General features: G+C 41.1%; 2 protein-coding genes across 3 annotated transcripts; both read left to right on the top strand.

Moving 5' to 3' along the window:
• The first annotated feature begins 5,875 nt into the window (after positions 1-5,875).
• Positions 5,876-9,138, top strand: LOC139640202 (E3 ubiquitin-protein ligase TRIM39-like). 2 transcript variants are annotated; one of them, XM_071514376.1, is made up of 2 exons: positions 5,876-6,322; positions 6,389-9,138. In XM_071514376.1, the coding sequence occupies exons 1-2, from the start codon at positions 6,155-6,157 to the stop codon at positions 7,553-7,555; spliced, it is 1,335 nt and encodes a 444-aa protein (XP_071370477.1). In that variant the 5' UTR covers positions 5,876-6,154; the 3' UTR covers positions 7,556-9,138. The 2 variants fall into 2 exon arrangements, with proteins under 2 accessions (XP_071370477.1, XP_071370478.1); XM_071514377.1 differs by having other exon boundaries at positions 5,876-6,302; positions 6,384-9,138.
• A 4,675-nt stretch (positions 9,139-13,813) lies between these two features.
• On the top strand, positions 13,814-16,372 carry LOC139640201 (nuclear factor 7, ovary-like). The gene has a single exon (XM_071514374.1). It carries the CDS (start codon positions 14,092-14,094, stop codon positions 15,499-15,501), a length of 1,410 nt encoding a protein of 469 aa, XP_071370475.1. The 5' UTR covers positions 13,814-14,091; the 3' UTR covers positions 15,502-16,372.
• Positions 16,373-17,997: the final 1,625 nt, after the last annotated feature.

Genomic DNA, 17,997 nt, shown 5'->3' on the forward strand with positions numbered 1-17,997 from the left:
CATATCATGTAGCTTCCACTACCAACACAAAAACACAAACAAAACCATAAGGAGATGAAAAAACATCAGAAAGATTAACATAACAACATGACAACGATTCAAAACAAACAGGATTACATTCAAAAAGAGAATGAGAGAGAGAGAGAAAGAGAGAGAGAAGAGCTGATGTCAGAAATAGAGACATAGGTCAAAAGAAAAATAGAGAGAAAAAGGGGGGTTAAAAGACTGACAGAGAGAGAGAGAGAGAGAGAGAGAGAGAAAGAGAGATAAGGCAGGTCCAAAAAGAGAAAGAGAGAGAAAGGAAAGTGAGAGACAAATAGAGTTCTCTCTATTTGTCTCTCTCTCCTTTCCTTTAGAATAGCTGAAGCCAGAAATGGAGTGCAAGACATTAAAAGACAGAGAGAGAGAGAGAGGGAGAGAGAGAGAGAGAGAGGGAGAGGGAGAGAGAGAGAGAGAGGTTAAAAGAGAGAGAAAGAAAGCAAGCAATACAGACAGATCTATAGAGTAAAACGAGTCGAAGAGGCTGTGAGACAACAACAGATCGAAGGAACGAAGATGAGCGCAAATCTGAGAGATGGAAATAAAGAGAGAATCCCTCCCCCCTCTCCCCCCCCCCCCCCCCCCCTCCTCCTCCTCCTCCTCCTCCTCCTCTTCCTCCTCCTCAAAGTGCTGCGTCGGCCCTTTCATTCCCCCCGCCGACACATCTAACGGGCTCGGCGGCACTCACAGAGGCTTCCCATTCTGCCGACGTGATGTTTTCTGGGCAAAGAATCTGAAAAGGGGTTTGAAAATAGACCCGGAGCAGAGAACGCCACCGACGCGGGGGGGGGGGGGCGAGGGGATTGAACTCGCGTTATGAAAGAGTCTCACCATCGTCATCGGTTGTCAGAGAGACAGAGAGAGAGAGAGAGAGAGAGAGAGAGAGAGAGAGAGAGAGAGAGAGAGAGAGAGAGGAGCTGGAGGGGTGAACTCGGAGACGCTCAGCCAAAACTTGTCAGAGAAGTAGTTTTTGAGTTTCGAGACTTTTGAGATTTGCTTTTGTACAGCCTTGGCAAGAGTTCGGCTGCAAACCCCCAGGGGGCCGAGCGAGGAAACGTCTCGGTTTTTGTCCTTCATGATGGAATCAGGGGAGGATTATGGGTCGGACTCTTTCCGCTCATTTGTTTAGCTTTTGTCGTTCCGTCACGCACGATATCGCAGACGCCGCTTGATCGGATTTTGTGGAAACGACGCGTCTCACCGCCGTACTCATGCAGCATGTCCAAACCTACGCGGATTAGATTCTGATTTTGACAAAACTCTGGGGAAATTATGCATCTCACGACTTTATTCTGACACTTTCGCATGGGTGGTGGGTGTTATGTTGTTTATCGGTCCATCCGTCACACATGGAATCAGGGGAGGATTATGGGTCGGACTCTTTCCACTCATTTGTTTAGCTTTTGTCGTTCCGTCACGCATGATATCGCAGACGCCACTTGATCGGATTTGACTAAACTTGCAGAAAAAAAATGCATCTTGCCGCTGCACTCAAGCATTTTTAAAATTACACTGATTAAGCCAAGGGGGGCGCTACGTAGTTTCGGTTTCATGCATAATATCCAACACACGACTGATCGGATTCTGGCAAAACTTGGGGAAATAATGCATCTCACAACTTCTGTTGGAGCCATTATGCCTTTCTTTGGAGTATTCTCTTTATTATTTATTTTACTATTGAGATTTGTTGCTATTTTGGAGTATCTTTTAGTCCAGAGTACCCCACCTTGCTTTAGTCCTGAGAATTGCATGGGGAGGGGAGGGGCTATGTTCAGGTGTGTCAGGTAAGATAGACAGGAAGTAGGAAATGGGTTGGAAAAATGTTTGGTGAGGAACTAGGAAGGGTGGACATTTTCTTTGAACCACATTAGTTTTGAATCCTGATTTATCTTCTTGATCCTTCTTTATTTTTTCCTGAAAAGGACAAAGCGAAAAAGACTGATTTGCATTTTTTTGAACTGCCTTTGAACTGCATTTTTGGAAGTATTTAATAAATACTTGTTATTTTTTCAATATAACTTGGACTCACTGGATTCTTCTTGGATGTGCGTATCAAAGTGTACCTAGTCCCACCAATAATGGAAAACAAAATGGAATGGAAAACAAAAAAAGCCGATACAACTTCCTTTTGGCATTTTCAAAATTATTGTAAATGGCCCAGGGGGCGGGGGCGCTACATTTATGATTGGTTGTTTATTTGCCCATCCGCCATGATGATATCGCACATATCGCTTGATCAGATAAACTTCGGGGAATGATGCATCTCACCACTGTGTTGTTGCATTTCATTTAAAATTACAGTGATTGGCCCAAGGGGGGGCACTACATCATCTGTTTGTCTGTCCATCCATCCATCACACACAATATCTCAAACAACGCTGACTGAATCGTTACGAAACTTGTGGAAAAGATGCATCTCACCACAGCACTTTCAAAATCACACTAATTGGCCCAGAAAGGGGGCAGTACAGTTGTTAGTCAAAACAAGGAGACGATTTTTATATTCCTATATTACGAGAGCCCAAAATGACATTCCATTAAATAATACTCTTTTGAGAAAACTTCTGAGGGTTGGCGTTAGTAGCCAAAATTGTCAGAAAAGCAGTTTTTGAGTTTCACTTTTACTTTTGATTTTTTTAAAAATATATAAACATAAATATTCTACAATCTACAAAAACATATATAGTGTAGCTTAGCTGACTGCAGTGGACACTTTTTTGTTACTGTTGCTACTAATTCTGACTTCATGTAAAACAGACCATTAGACTTTTAGGATATCTTAACTATCTCCTCAATTATGGTTCTGTGATTTTGCCAAGGTGGAAGTTTCTTGACCTTTGCTCCTGTGTAACTGATGGTATGAATTCAGATATGCCTGGCTGTCAATCAGAAGACAGACAGAGGAGCGGGGGTGAGGTTAACAAACTGACGGGAGCGTAATAAGATGAAACGAGAGTTGTATCGTCATCTTGTATGTCGGAGGGGTGAACTTGGAAACAAAGTTTTCAGAGAGTTTTTGTCTTTTGATACTTAAGACGGTCTCTTACATAGTCTTTGGCTGCAACTCTCTAAGGGCTTATACAGGAAAACTCAATGATTAGTCTCAGGGATCAATATTTGGTAATCTCCCCCCCATGACATTGTAAGAATTAGTTGATGCCAATTCTGCCAAGTATATAGATTTTTATTCCTAGACCACATAATGACATTCTATTAAATTATGCTCTTTTGATATAACTTATGGGGTCAAATTTGGAGCACTCATTCAAAGATGTCAGAAAAGTTTTCCTCTCTGTTTTTAACTTTTGATCCTTTACACTCGACTCTCTGACTTCCTGGGACTGCCTCAGCTCTCTCTCTGTTACAGTTCTAAAACTTTGCAGAGAAATGGAAAGTTTCGTAACCCTTGGGCCTGTGAAGCCTGTTCAAAACCCGCTGGATATTTTTAAAACTGCCTGCTGGATGTCAATCAGAAGACGGACGTAGAGCAGGAAGGCATTGATCTCATGGGAGATTTATGAATAGGGCATGGGGTCATGGTGGAGATTTTTTTCCTATTTCATGAAAGACATAATGACAATCCATCAAATTGTTCTTTTTAGATAGCTTTTGGGGAGGGGGGTTGTTGAATCCTTTTGATATTTTAATCTATATCAAATGTATTGTTTTAGTTTAGTTAATTGTTTTGAGTTTTACTTTTAGATTGCCTCAATTAATTGTGTATAATCTGATATCAGTGTTAATTCAGTGTAAAGAGCAGAGCACTCTCGCACTGTGAACACACAGTGAACAGCTACATCAATTCACAGAGGCTCTGTACTGGTCAGTGCAGAGTGGCTTCAGTAGAGTCAGTATTTTTATCTGAAAATGAAACCATATTGATCTCTGAAAAAAATTAGTTTGCTTACTGGAGTAGCAGAACTAAATTCGTCATAGACAGATGAAGTGATCTGCAAATTGACATCATATGGCAGGTGAACCAAGACGTCACCTGCTGGTAGCCATATTTTTTTAAATATCAATTTTCAAAGTTACTACAGGAAACATAGAATTCAAAAACAGAGCAAAAACAAAACACAACAACAATAAACAAACAACAAAAACAAAGCAAATTATGACAATTTGGTGTTATTTTTAATCGTAACTTCTATTTGCATCATCATTTATGCCGATCCCATTTATGCCAAGCATACGCTCTGACTTGGTCCAATTTTCCTTATATCCTGAGAATGTGCCAAAGCCTGTTAAAATACTGCTGAAACAAGAAGGGGATGATGCAACATCAGTTAAATAAAGGATATAATTTGCGTAGAGTGATAACTTATATGTATTGTCTCAGATTGTCACAGCTTTATTTTAGTCGTTAATCTTACTTACATTGTACATTGATATGTACACTGATAACATCAAAGAGGGACACCAAAGTGGGCCATAGAGTTGCATATAACATTTATAGATGTGTGCATTAACAAATCCCAAGTAAAATTTGGGCTTTAGGTTATAGTTCACATATAGGCCTAGGTGCCTATTGGCTATTATGGCTCACTATATGTATGCCAAGTGGTGCCTAAAGGCTATTATGGCTCACTGTATATAGGCCTAAAAGTCCCTCTTTGATGTTATCAACGTACAACATACATATTACAAATCTGTGTGCAAGGTTTACTAATCCATGGGCAGGATTTAGGAATCCTTGGGCACAATTCCACATATTTTTTTTGTTACCAGGTGACCCCTGGGGGGCTCCGAAGTAAAGGGCTTGGAGACCAAACCATTAGTTTTGATGGTTGCTTGGGGATAACAGTTTAACATGCATATCCATTGGTGAAAATTGCTACAAATACCATGTTTATTAAGGAGACACTTAACACCAAACATATGTGATTCTCCTCCTGTAACAAATAACAAAAACACCCAGCATAACCATATTCACTTCAAATGAATGCTGCCCTAATCATAAAACCACAGGACTGTTCACCTGGGGTTATAAAAGGTGTATAAAGGTAGCATCAATAAAAATAAATTACTCATTACAGGAACATGCATGATAAATCAAGAGGGACCTGGGCCTGCAGGAAGCAACGGGGCTTATGGGAAATATGGTCTTAATTTGGAGAAACACTAGCACTAACAATACCACTGGTGTGAGATAGAGGAGAGCAATCATCTCCATGCTCTCATTGGTTTACAGTCATTAGACCAAGGTAACATTCATTTGACAAAGAGATATATATTTTTAATAATTACACATAGAGCAACTTTGAAACATACTGGTGCTCTAGTGTGGACACAAACTGAGTAAATATTGTCTCCAGGCTCATTCAAACTACTGGTACTCTCATCATGTAGAGACCCAGCAGAAATCTCCAGTGGAGCCGATCTCACAAGACAGAAATTACTTAACGTGCCTTTAAAGAATTAAGCTCTCAAGATTATCATCATTGTGTTCTGGATCTAGAAATACAAATGCAAAGTTCATTTCCAAGATGCTGTATATTCATTTTGGGAAAAAAAAGGGACAACATCTGTCATTACCTTTTGTTCTTTATTCAATATATGGATCGCCTACAAATCTCTTGAAAATCTCATTTTGGATTCAAACTCTTCAATTCCAAATCAAACACTAGCTGTCTGGAGCCTCTATCAGACTACAATACCCAGTGAGCAACGAGAGAGAAACACTGTGGAATGAAACTCAGCTCTGCTCTGTTACAGTAAACAGCTGAGCATGTAGGAGAAATGGTCTGACAAAGCTCCGCCCCTTTCTCTGACTCACCTGAGACAAACCAGGAAACAGAGTTTATTATTGTTCACTCCTCACTGATAAGACACACACACACACCGAGAGACAGACGATAAGATTCACCTTCAGACCAAAGCTACAGCTACAGGAGGGAATACTGGGAATACGGGGAATACTGGAATACTGGGAATACTGACACTTCAACCTGCTGCTGACTCAACACACTGAACGTGAGTTTTAGAAGAAACACGACTCAAAGTCAAAGTAACTTTCAGGCAACTTTCTAGAGGAGGGAGTGGTGTCACGACTGACTGACTGAATTCCTGTTTGAGCGGTCTGTCTGGTTTGTTTTCAGCTTCACTCAGAGAGAAAATGTCTTCCAGATCAGAGGAGGATCTCTCCTGTCCTGTCTGCCATGACATCTTTAAAGATCCTGTCCTCCTGTCATGTAGCCACAGCTTCTGTAAAGCCTGTCTGCAGAGATGGTGGACAGAGAAACAAACACATGAGTGTCCAGTTTGTAAGAGAAGATCTTCAAAGGTGGAACCACCTTGTAACTTGGTGTTAAAGAACCTGTGTGAGGCTTTCTTACTGGAGAGAGATCAGAGAGCTTCAGCAGGATCTGAGCTTCTCTGCAGTCTGCACTCTGAGAAACTCAAGCTCTTCTGTCTGGACCATCAGCAGCCAGTGTGTCTTGTCTGTCGAGATGCAAAAACACACACCAACCACAGAATCAGACCCATCGATGAAGCTGCACAGGATCACAAGGAGGAACTTCAGGAATCACTGAAGCCCTTAAAGGAGAAACTGGAGCTCTTTAATGAAGTTAAAGGAAACTGTGATGAAACAGAAGAACACATTAAGGTCCAGGCCCGACACACAGAGAGGCAGATTAAGGAGGAGTTTAAGAAGCTTCACCAGTTTCTACAAGAGGAAGAGGAGGCCAGGATCGCTGCACTGAGGGAGGAAGAGGAGCAGAAGAGTCAGATGATGAAGGAGAAGATCGAGGGTCTGAGCAGAGAGATAGCAGCTCTTTCAGACACAGTCAGAGCCATAGAGAAGGAGCTGAGAGCTGAAGACGTCTCGTTCCTGCAGAACTACAAGGCTACAGTGGAAAGAGTCCAGCGCCCCCTGCTGGAGGATCCACAGCTGGTCTCAGGAGCTCTGATAGACGAGGCCAAACACCTGGGCAACCTGAGCTTCACAGTCTGGGACAAGATGAAGGAGATGGTCTCCTACACTCCTGTGATTCTGGACCCAAACACTGCAGATCCAGAACTCATCCTGTCTGAAGATCTGACCAGTGTGAGATATGGAGAGAGACAGAAGCTTCCTGAAAACCCAGAGAGGCTTGACTGCTACAGCTCTGTCCTGGGATCTGAGGGCTTTAACTCAGGAACTCACAGCTGGGATGTTGAGGTTGGAGACAATACAAACTGGAGACTGGGTGTGGCAGCAGAGTCTGTGGAGAGGAAGGGAGACATACAGTCTGGATTATGGAGAATAAGGTTTTATAATGGTGAATACAGAGCACGCTCCCCACCAGATCCAGGCACTGTTCTCCCAGTGAAGAAGAAGTTCCAGAGGATCAGACTGCATCTGGACTGGAACAGAGGAAAGCTGTCATTCTCTGATCCTGACACTAACACACACATACACACCTTCACACACACTTTCACTGACAGGCTGTTTCCATACATTGCCACTGTGAATAAACTCTCTCTGAAGATTTTACCAGTGAAGGTCTCTGTAACAGTGGAACAGCACAGTTAGAGATGATGATGATGATGATGTTGATGATGATGATGATGATGATGATGATGATGATGATGAAGATGATATGCACACAAACCATTCATGTCTGTCAGGGGAATACCGCTTATTGTAATTCATTATATAAACATTGTTATTCTTATTTCTAGGACAGTCAGTGAATATAATCAACTCTCTAATCTACGATGTCATCAAAATGTCATGTTGTCCTGATGATGATGTAGCTGTCATGGTGATGTGGATGACAACAGCAAACAACAAAAATATAAAAGCATCAACAATATAAAAACATAAAGGAAAATCTCAAAGTGCTAAAAGGAGTATTAAAGTCAAATAAAACACAAGAAAGAAAAATAAATATGAATATAAAACAAACAAAAAGTGAAAGAAATAAAATTAATAAATACTGAAATGATCTATAACAGCATTCATTAGCATGCATTATACAATCTCTACTAACCCTTTTATTTATTTCTATTTCTTTTGCATTTTTGCCGTTTTTTATTATTCACTGTGCTGGGATTACCCAACAACCACAACACACTTGTACACCTTGAGAATCCAGAAATAGGGAGATTTTCAAATCTATTTAGGCCCAACAGAATCACATAATGAAGAAGGAAGGAATTCATCTTGCACATGCCCACAACTGTCTGAAACTACAATATTATATTGCACATGTGCCAAAAGGGAGCAGCTACTAAACAAAGTTGTTTTTTACTCCTCTAGATCTCATGCTGCTATCTTTAGCTTACTGTATCACTTTCCATCCCAATCACACCTTACAGGAGACTCTTTATACTATACGTGTACATGTTATATACTATATATGTTCACTTCAAATGTGTTCAATAAATGCTGTGCTAATCATAATCATGTAATCAAATCATAATAATCATTTGATCAAAGTAATCATTGTAATCATGTTTAATAATCATTGTAATCAAATTTAACAAGTGTGAAATGTAATTAATCTTGATGTGTATGCATTATGGTCAAAGGTAGTATTCTGTTATGAGTGCTGTCCCTTTAAGATGAGGACTGATGTAGTACAGGAGGAGACTGACAGAAACCCTGTGATCTGATACAGAAGGGCAGTCATTGGTTAACGTGATCGTAGGAGATTCTGACACACTGAACATGTCCTGAAGACATGATGTGGACAACAGCTGTTTGGCTGAAGTACATGAAGTAATGTTTTATGTTGTGCACCTGCAGAAGTTGACAACTGAATCATGTAACAGGTCTGTAAAAGCTGATGTTCCAGACCCTCGTCACCCCGCTTCGGATCCTCATCACCGAGGACGGACCGTATCTTATCTGGACTTTCTTCTTTTTTTGGACTTTCGGACTTCGCCTCTGGTGAGAAGAAAAACTTGGAAACTTTGACAAAACTCGGACTATTAGACACTTAAACATTTTTAAACTTTTCTTTTGGGTTATTATGATTGAAACCCATTTTCATTTTTATATTTGTGCATTTTATTCATTTGATCCATTGTACTCATTTTTTATTTTTAACCTTTATATACATTTTTACTCATTATATTTAGTATGCTTTATAGAAGGAAAACATTTTGAGTTGTGAGTATATTATTTCACTCTGCTTAATAAACCAGCAGACATATTGACTTAAAACCCAGACACTAGTATCATTTGTTGTTGTGTGTGATTTACTTTGTCGTCAGCCTCATAATCTGTTTGAGATAGTTTAAGTCCGAGCTCTCACCACAGGTCATGGTAACGTATATTTTGAATTGAAAATATGATCTAGGATCAGTTTGTATTTGACTGCCCTCAGGAAAATTAAGAATACACATATAGTCTCTCAGCCTGAGAGCCAGGCTCACTGAAGGTGCTACATGTACAATTTTATTTTATTTAACCTTTATTTAACCAAGAAGTCCACTTGAGATTCAGAATATCTTTCACAAGGGAGACCTGGACAAGACAGCAGCAAATAAGGAGTAAAACAGGAGCAATTAAACATTATAAAAACAACAAAACAAGTAGATACATTATAAAAACAATAAAACAGTGAGTTAAAACACATAGAGAGACAATCACAGAAACAAGGAGCAGTGGGGAAACAACCTATAAAAAGCAAGAGTCTGATTAACTTGGATACCATATCTCTCACAAAGGCCTTAAACTCATACATTGGGATGAGAGTCTTCACATGAATTAGATGGCACTCAGCAGAGATCATACCTCCACCAACGCAATGCAATTGTTAAGAGTTTTACATGTTGGATTTTCACCAAAGGTTAATAATTACCAACTTGTTTGTCATGTTCATGACTGTACTGTAACAGGATATGAGATCTGCCTGTTCAGATTCTAGCCAGGTTTCAGCATTTTAGCCAATTATCGCAACACCACATGACCAATCAGCACTAACTAACCCTAACCCTAACCCTAACCCGGACATGAGCTCTCCAGTGCCTCCGTGTTATTTGATTGGGCCAAAAAATGGAGAATTTGCCTCTTGTTATGTTACAAAGTTTGATGGCATTACATGAATCCGTTCAGAAGTTGCATGTCTTTTTGTGAGAAGCCACGCCCACTGCCCCCTTTCGGTCAGTCAGTTTGAAAAGTTAATCAGTTCTTCTTTGCCCCAGGACCAACCTTTCCACAAAGTTTTATTGTACATGAATCCATTCAGAAGTTATATGTCTTTTTTATGAGAAGCCACGCTCACCGCCATGCCCCCATTAGGCCAATTGGTGTGAAAAGTTAATTAGGTCTTCTTCGCCCCATGAAAAAACAAGTCATCCTTCTAACAGACAGACAGACAGACGGAACCCTGTTGGTAGAGGTAATAAATCATTACCACATATTGTCTTTTCTTCTTAGTTGCAAACTTACTTCCTGGTGGGCGTTATAAAGATGGTGTGATCCAACTTCTCTTAAAGAGAGTCTGACTGTATCTTCCATAGTTTCTCCACCTGGTGGATCTGGAGGGAAATCTGCTGGATCGCTTTACAGCACAAAACAGGAAGAGGTTCTGTTCTTCCAGAGCAAACGGAGCTAAAGCTGAAAGAGTTTCTGGCAGCAGATGGTGGAAGGAGGGAAAGGAAGATGGAGAAATCACTTCCAACATGTTGATCCTCTTCAGGGAGGCGGGGGGGCAGAAAGCAACGGGGCTTATGGGAAATGTGGTCTTATGTGGAGAAACACAAGGGGTGCATTCCATTTGGCCAAAATGCGTTCTCTCCTCCGTCCTCGCGACCTCGTCTCCTCACTGACCCGGCATCCAAAAATGAGCCGCCATCATGAAGGACGTTCCAATTGGTTAAAAGACGCATGAATGATCCTTCAAGTCTCCTCGCCTCCGTCCTCCAATAAGGCGTGGTCGGAGGATACTCAGGTGTGTCCTCGATGCGGAAATAATGAGTGAAGTCCATTAACCATTGGCACGTGCGGATATAAGCCCCGCCTCCATACCATCAGAAAATGTGCGGACAAAAAATCCACAGGTGTAAGTAGCCCCAACTTGTTATACTGTATATTCTTCAAACAGAAATAGCATCGGTTTTAAATGTTAGCCGAACATTTGTTAATGAAGGGTTGACAGATCTGTTGTAGTTGTAGGATGTCAAAGTTTTCCCACATAAGCATCAGTAAATGATCTTAAGGCTTGAATGTGATTACAGGGACAGAGGAGGAGACAGCTGATCCTCCAGCGCATAGAGAGGGTGAGTGGGGGGCAAGTAACGTGAATCTTATATGGAGTTATTTTATAGGATTTATCATTAATGTGAATGACGTTCCATGATCTAATAGGCCTGAATGAAATCCGTTCATTAGGACATAGACCCTATAAATGTACACATGCGACCATGCACGTCCCTTTCTAATAGGACCTCAAGTCAGCAGCACCGGGCTCTGGGACTGAGGATGGGGAGCAAACAGCTGCAGCCTGGCCCCGGTTCTCCTTCATGCATGAGACTACCGGGGGGGAGGCCATCGGTGCTCCCTCCCGCTTTAACAGACTCATGTGTGGAGGACCCCATCCAGCCCCGATCCCAGTCCCCCTGATGAGCAACCGGGGCCATCAGATGCTGCTGTCCGCTCCCATGTGTGACCTCTGACCTCCGCGGCCTCGTCGGGTCCCCCGGCTGCCAAGAGGCGAAGAGGAGAGGGAGCTGCTGCTGGGGTTTCTCCGGGAAGAGACCGAGGACACACGGGCTGAGCAGCAGACAGAGCGACATTTAACTATATTAGAGAGAATGGCAGACAAGATGTGACACCCCCTCCTTTTTTGTATTGTTTTTTATTTATTTAGAAAAATAAAAATGCACATTTCTCTGCCCTTTATGCCTCTGTTTCTATTCTCACCATATTCATAACCTTGGTCACGGTGCGTAATGACCGTTGCCATGACAGGACATATTTTGTTTGTATGTTTGTCTTTTTCTGGAATCACTTCTGTGTCTTCTCTGGATCACCAGTTGCTTTGCTGCTTGTGTTTGATGTGTATCTCATTCTGTATTCATCATTCTTGTGAATTGTGTTTGTGTGTGTTGCCATGGAATTTCTGGAGAATAAATTCTTACTAAACCTCATTAACAGCATTTTATTGTTTAAATCGCATATTATGCTCTTACAGCTAGATCTATAGTTATTTGGGAATATAGTTATCTAGCCTATTTAGGAATAAAAAGAAAGCACTTTGGTTCACTGGCAGTGAGTGTCAAACAGCCCACATGATCGTTGTCTAATCCAAGTCGCATAAAGGATAAAAGTTGGACAATAACGCACATCAGCTCAAGACATTAAATAGCCCAATAATAATCTAATTTGTATAGCGCCTTTCTTATCAGTGCTACAAAGTGCTTTGCACCATGAAAATGTAGAGTACAACAGACCGAATTTTAAAAAACAGAATAAAAACAAATCAGGAACGGGACGCTTTTAAGGCGTTAGGAATTTATTTTAAGTGTTCTACCTTCATGAGGTAGACAAGGCTCATTGGAGGTTGGCATGATTTAGATTAATTAAACATAATCTGAATTTTGTTAAATGTTTTTATGTGGACAAAATATGAGCCTTAGAATAATTTGGACAGCTGTCATCCTGCGTGGGAGGAGCCTCAACGCAACGCCTCACACGTCAGTTCAATATGTGTGAGGTGTGAGGACGTTCCAGTTGACAAGCCAGGTTCACTCGCCTCCTCGCATCTTCTCCTCGCTTCCTCCGTGACCTTTGACCGAGGAGTCGAGGAAGAGATGCGAGATGAGGAGAAATCGTTACCAAATGGAATGCATCCTAGAACTAACAATACTACTGGTGTGAGATAGAGGAGAACAATCGTCTCCAACATGGTCTCATTGGTTTACAGTCTTTATACCAAGGTAGCAACATTAATCTGACTATGAGATATAGATTATCATGTGGAGACCAGCAGAAATCTCCAGTGGAGCCGATCTCACAAGGCAGAAATGACTTGACAACATGCCTTTAAAGAATTAAGATCTCAGGATTATCATCTGGAAACACAACGCACAGTTCATTTCCAAGATGCTGTTTATTCATTTTGGGGGAAGAAAGAAAAACATCTATCATTACCTTTTGTTCATCATTCAATATATCTAATTGCTCAGATCATCTACAAATCTCTTGGAAATCTCATTTTGGATTCAAACTCTTCAAATCCAAATCAAACTCTAGTTGTCTGGAGCCTCTATCTGACTACAATACCCAGTGAGCAACGAGAGAGAAACACTGTGGAATGAAACTCAGCTCTGCTCTGTTTCAACCGGCCCTCATTGACTTCCCCTCGGCACTTCGTCACCATCTTAAGTGTCGTTCCATCACTCTGATAACTCAAGTGAACTTTCTGAGATCGACCCTTCAAGGGCCAAGGGAGCGAGTCAACAACGATGTAGACTTCACAAGCGCATATTTCCCAGGATGCATCGTGATCGTCCGTCAATTCCGGTGCACGAACAGGTGATAAATATAAATGCAAGTAAACAAACAATATTTGGAGGATGTAGACATTTTTATGAAATGAACTCATCTGCAATATTCTGCTCCCCCTTGGACCCTGCACCCCTGCTCTGCAAGTGGCCACTCGCCTTACGTATGGTGCTACGTATTACCAAGTGCCGAGGGAAAGTGAAGGAGGGCTGGTTAAATGACTAATGAAACTCAGCTCTGGTCTGACAAAGCTCCACCCCTATCTCTTACTCAACTCCGACAAACCAGGAAACATGTTGTTATTCTTCACTCCTCACTGAGAACAGACACACACCGAGAAACAGACGATAAGATTCACCTTCAGACCAAACCCACGACTTCCACTGAGGGAGGACAGCTACAGGAGGGAATACTGGGAATACTGGAATACTGAGAATACTGGGAATACTACTACTTCAACTTGCTGCTGACTCAAGAGTTTTAGAAGAAACACGACTCAAAGTGAAAGTAACTTTCAGGGAACTTTCTAGAGGAGGGAGTGGTGCCACAACTGACTGACTTCCTGTTTGAGCGCTCTGTCTGGTTTGTTTTCAGCTTCACTCAGAGAGAAAATGTCTTCCAGATCAGAGGAGGATCTCTCCTGTCCTGTCTGCCATGACATCTTTAAAGATCCTGTCCTCCTGTCATGCAGCCACAGCTTCTGTAAAGCCTGTCTGCAGAGCTGGTGGACAGAGAAACAAATACATGAGTGTCCAGTTTGTAAGGAAATATCTTTACAGAGTGAACCACCTTGTAACTTGGCGTTAAAGAACCTGTGTGAGGCTTTCTTACTGGAGAGAGATCAGAGAGCTTCAGCAGGATCTGAGCTTCTCTGCAGTCTGCACTCTGAGAAACTCAAGCTCTTCTGTCTGGACCATCAGCAGCCAGTGTGTGTTGTCTGTCGAGATTCAAAAACACACACCAACCACAGAATCAGACCCATCGATGAAGCTGCACTGGATCACAAGGAGGAACTTCAGGAATCACTGAAGCCCTTAAAGGAGAAACTGAAGCTCTTTAATGAAGTTAAAGGAAACTGTGATCAAACAGCAGAACACATTAAGGTCCAGGCCCGACACACAGAGAGGCAGATTAAGGAGGAGTTTAAGAAGCTTCACCAGTTTCTACAAGAGGAAGAGGAGGCCAGGATCGCTGCACTGAGGGAGGAAGAGGAGCAGAAGAGTCAGACCATGAAGGAGAAGATTGAGGGTCTGAGCAGAGAGATAGCAGCTCTTTCAGACACAGTCAGAGCCATAGAGAAGGAGCTGAGAGCTGAAGACGCCTCGTTCCTGCAGAACTACAAGGCTACAGTGGAAAGAGTCCAGCGCCCCCTGCTGGAGGATCCACAGCTGGTCTCAGGAGCTCTGATAGACGAGGCCAAACACCTGGGCAACCTGAGCTTCACAGTCTGGGACAAGATGAAGGAGATGGTCTCCTACACTCCTGTGGTTCTGGACCCAAACACTGCCGGTACAAGACTCATCCTGTCTGAAGATCTGACCAGTGTGAGATGGGGAGAGAGACAGAAGCTTCCTGAAAACCCAGAGAGGATGGACTACTACTGGTCTGTCCTGGGATCTGAGGGCTTTAACTCAGGAACTCACAGCTGGGATGTTGAGGTTGGAGACAATACAGACTGGGCAGTGGGTGTGGCAACAGAGTCTGTGGAGAGGAAGAGAGGCATACAGTCTGGATTCTGGACAATATGGTTCAAATATGGTAAATACAGAGCACTCTCCCCACCAGATCCAGACACAGTTCTCCCTGTGAAGAAGAAGAAGAAGAAGCTCCAGAGGATCAGACTGCATCTGGATTGGAACAGAGGAAAGCTGTCATTCTCTGATCCTGATACTAACACACACATACACACCTTCACACACACTTTCACTGACAGGCTGTTTCCATATATTGAGACTGTGAATAAACTCTCCCTGGAGATTTTACCAGTGAAGGTCTCTGTAATAGTGGAACAGCACAATTAGAAATGATGATGATGATGATGATGATGATGATGATGCTCATAATGATGAAGATGATGAGGTCATGTACACAAGCCATCCATTCCTGTAAGGGGGAATACCGCTCAATTTAAGGATTCATTATAAAATCATTATTATTATTATTGTCTATTATTCGTATTTCTAGGACAGTCAGTGAATTTAATCAACTAATCTGTGATGTCATCAAGATGTGTCCATGATGATGATGTAGCTGTCATGGTGATGTGGATAACATCTATAACAACAACAGCGAACAACAAAAATATACAAACAATATATAAACATAAAAGGAAATATGCCAAAAAGATTACAAATAACACAAGAAAAAAAAATATATATAAAACAAAAAAATAAATAAAAATAAAATAAAATGAACAAATATTGAAATTATTATATTCAAATAAAGTAGCCGATCTCTACTTTGTTAAATGATAATACATTTTTTGGGGCATTTACGCCTTTTTCTTTTTTGAAAGTCCAGAGACAGGAAAGACTGGGAGAGAGAGGGGGATGACATGGTACGCTCCTTAGACCACTGAACCACCAGGACGCCTCAACTAACTCTATTCTATTAAAGTGAATTTTCTCTATATTTAGACTCCAGGTAAAAGTTCATCCTGTCTTCTTTGGTTCTTCATCTGAAGTGTTAAATTTATTTGATCTAACTTTTTTCCAGGTTCTTAGAGTTTCTCTCCACTGTAACTAGTCTTCTCTTTGTAGTTAAATCATTTAAACAGCAGCAGAGTTCATCATTTTGGATTCAGACTTCATGTAATGTTGGTGATTTAGGAACTGAAGCTTTCTCTACTGTTGCACTCATTGTAAGACACTCTGCATAAGAAAATCAGCTGAATTCTCAAAATGTAAAATTTAAATTACTGGTTATGTATCTTGACAATGTAATCTTAATTTACTGTTGGATAACTTTGCATCTAAAACCAATAAAGAATGAAGTTAAGAGGGAAATGAGTTCAGATTTACTGACTGCAATTTCAGCAGAGATGTCTAGGTTCTGCTGACTAAGAGATCCTACTGAGCATGTGCCAAAACAGCAGGACTTAAAAGTACATTCTCATAGAGATCCATAGAGGAGCCATCTCCAGTCTCTCCCATTCACTGTGCTGAGATTACCCAACAACCACAGCAACAACAACCACAACACACTTGCAGACCTTGAGAATCCATAAATAGGGAGATTTTCAAATCTATTTAGGCCCAACAGAATCACATAATGAAGAAGGAAGGAATTAATCTTGCACATGCCTACAACTGTCTAAAATTACAATATTACCATACTCTACATGTGCCAAAAGGGAGCAGCTACTAAACAAAGTTGTTTTTTACTCCTCTAGAGCTCATGCTGCTATCTTTAGCTTACTGTATCACTTTCCATCCCAATCACACCTTACAGGAGACACTTTATACTATACGTGTACATGTTATATACTATATATGTTCACTTCAAATGTGTTCAATAAATGCTGTGCTAATCATAAATCCACAGGACTGACCACCTGGGGTTATACAAGGTGTACAAAGGTTCAAAAGTTACTCTTCTATTATAATACAATCCTAGAATCAATAAAAATGAATGAATCACTGCATTTGTAACCATGCTTAGTTTATGCTTCATGTAATCAAATCATAATAATCATTTGATCAAAGTAATCATTGTAATCATGTTAAATAATCATTGTAATCAAATTTAACAAATGTGAAATATAATTAATCTTGATGTGTATGCATTATGGTCAAAGGTAGCAGTATTCTGTTATGAGTGCTGTCCCTTTAAGATGAGGACTGATGTAGTACAGGAGGAGACTGACAGAAACCCTGTGATATGATACAGAAGGGCAGTCATTGCAACATGATCGTAGGAGATTCTGACACACTGAACATGTCCTGAAAATATGATGTGGTCAACAGGTGTTTGGCTTAAGTACAAACAGGTGTGATAAACAAAAAACAAACAAAAACTAGGACTGCAAGCAGTCATGGACGGGGCCGGCCAGATGTAGCGTATGAGGAAAAAAAGAGTTACAGCAAACAAAGCACATTTACTCAGCATCACCCAGGACTTCAACTCAAAACCTTTAACACCAAGGACAAGTCATGAACTTGTTGAGCTATCTGCTGTCGGTTTGAAGAGAGGAGGAGTCATGTTATGACTGAGGCAACCAGCAGGGTGCATGATAAGATCTGTCCATCTATATTAAGGTAGATTTCAAACGAGTGTCACATATTCCATTTTCAACATAAAATTCTGAGAATTTGCATACTTAATCTAGACAAAAACATGAAGTAATGTTTTTTGTTGTGCACCTGCAAAAGTTGACAATTGAATCATGTAACAGGTCTTTAAAAGCTGATGTTCCAGACCCTCGTCGCCCCGTTTTGGATCCTCATCACCGAGGACGGCCGTATCTTATCTGGCCTTTCTTCTTTTCTTGGACTTTCAGACTTAGCCTCTGGTGAGAA

The sequence above is a fragment of the Centroberyx affinis genome, unplaced genomic scaffold (genome assembly GCF_046629955.1).
Source record: "Centroberyx affinis isolate AG114_WGS23_722 - 3 ecotype Tasmania unplaced genomic scaffold, CSIRO-AGI_Caff_v1 ptg008602l_1, whole genome shotgun sequence".
Classification (NCBI taxonomy): Eukaryota; Metazoa; Chordata; class Actinopteri; order Beryciformes; family Berycidae; genus Centroberyx; species Centroberyx affinis.

Bases quoted from the DNA above. Each gene is read 5' to 3' on its own strand.
- LOC139640201 (XM_071514374.1), top strand. From the start codon at position 14,092: ATGTCTTCCAGATCAGAGGAGGATCTCTCCTGTCCTGTCTGCCATGAC.
- LOC139640202 (XM_071514376.1), top strand. From the start codon at position 6,155: ATGTCTTCCAGATCAGAGGAGGATCTCTCCTGTCCTGTCTGCCATGAC. The intron at 6,323-6,388 runs GTGGAACCACCT...GAGAGAGATCAG, and splicing joins GTAAGAGAAGATCTTCAAAG to AGAGCTTCAGCAGGATCTGA.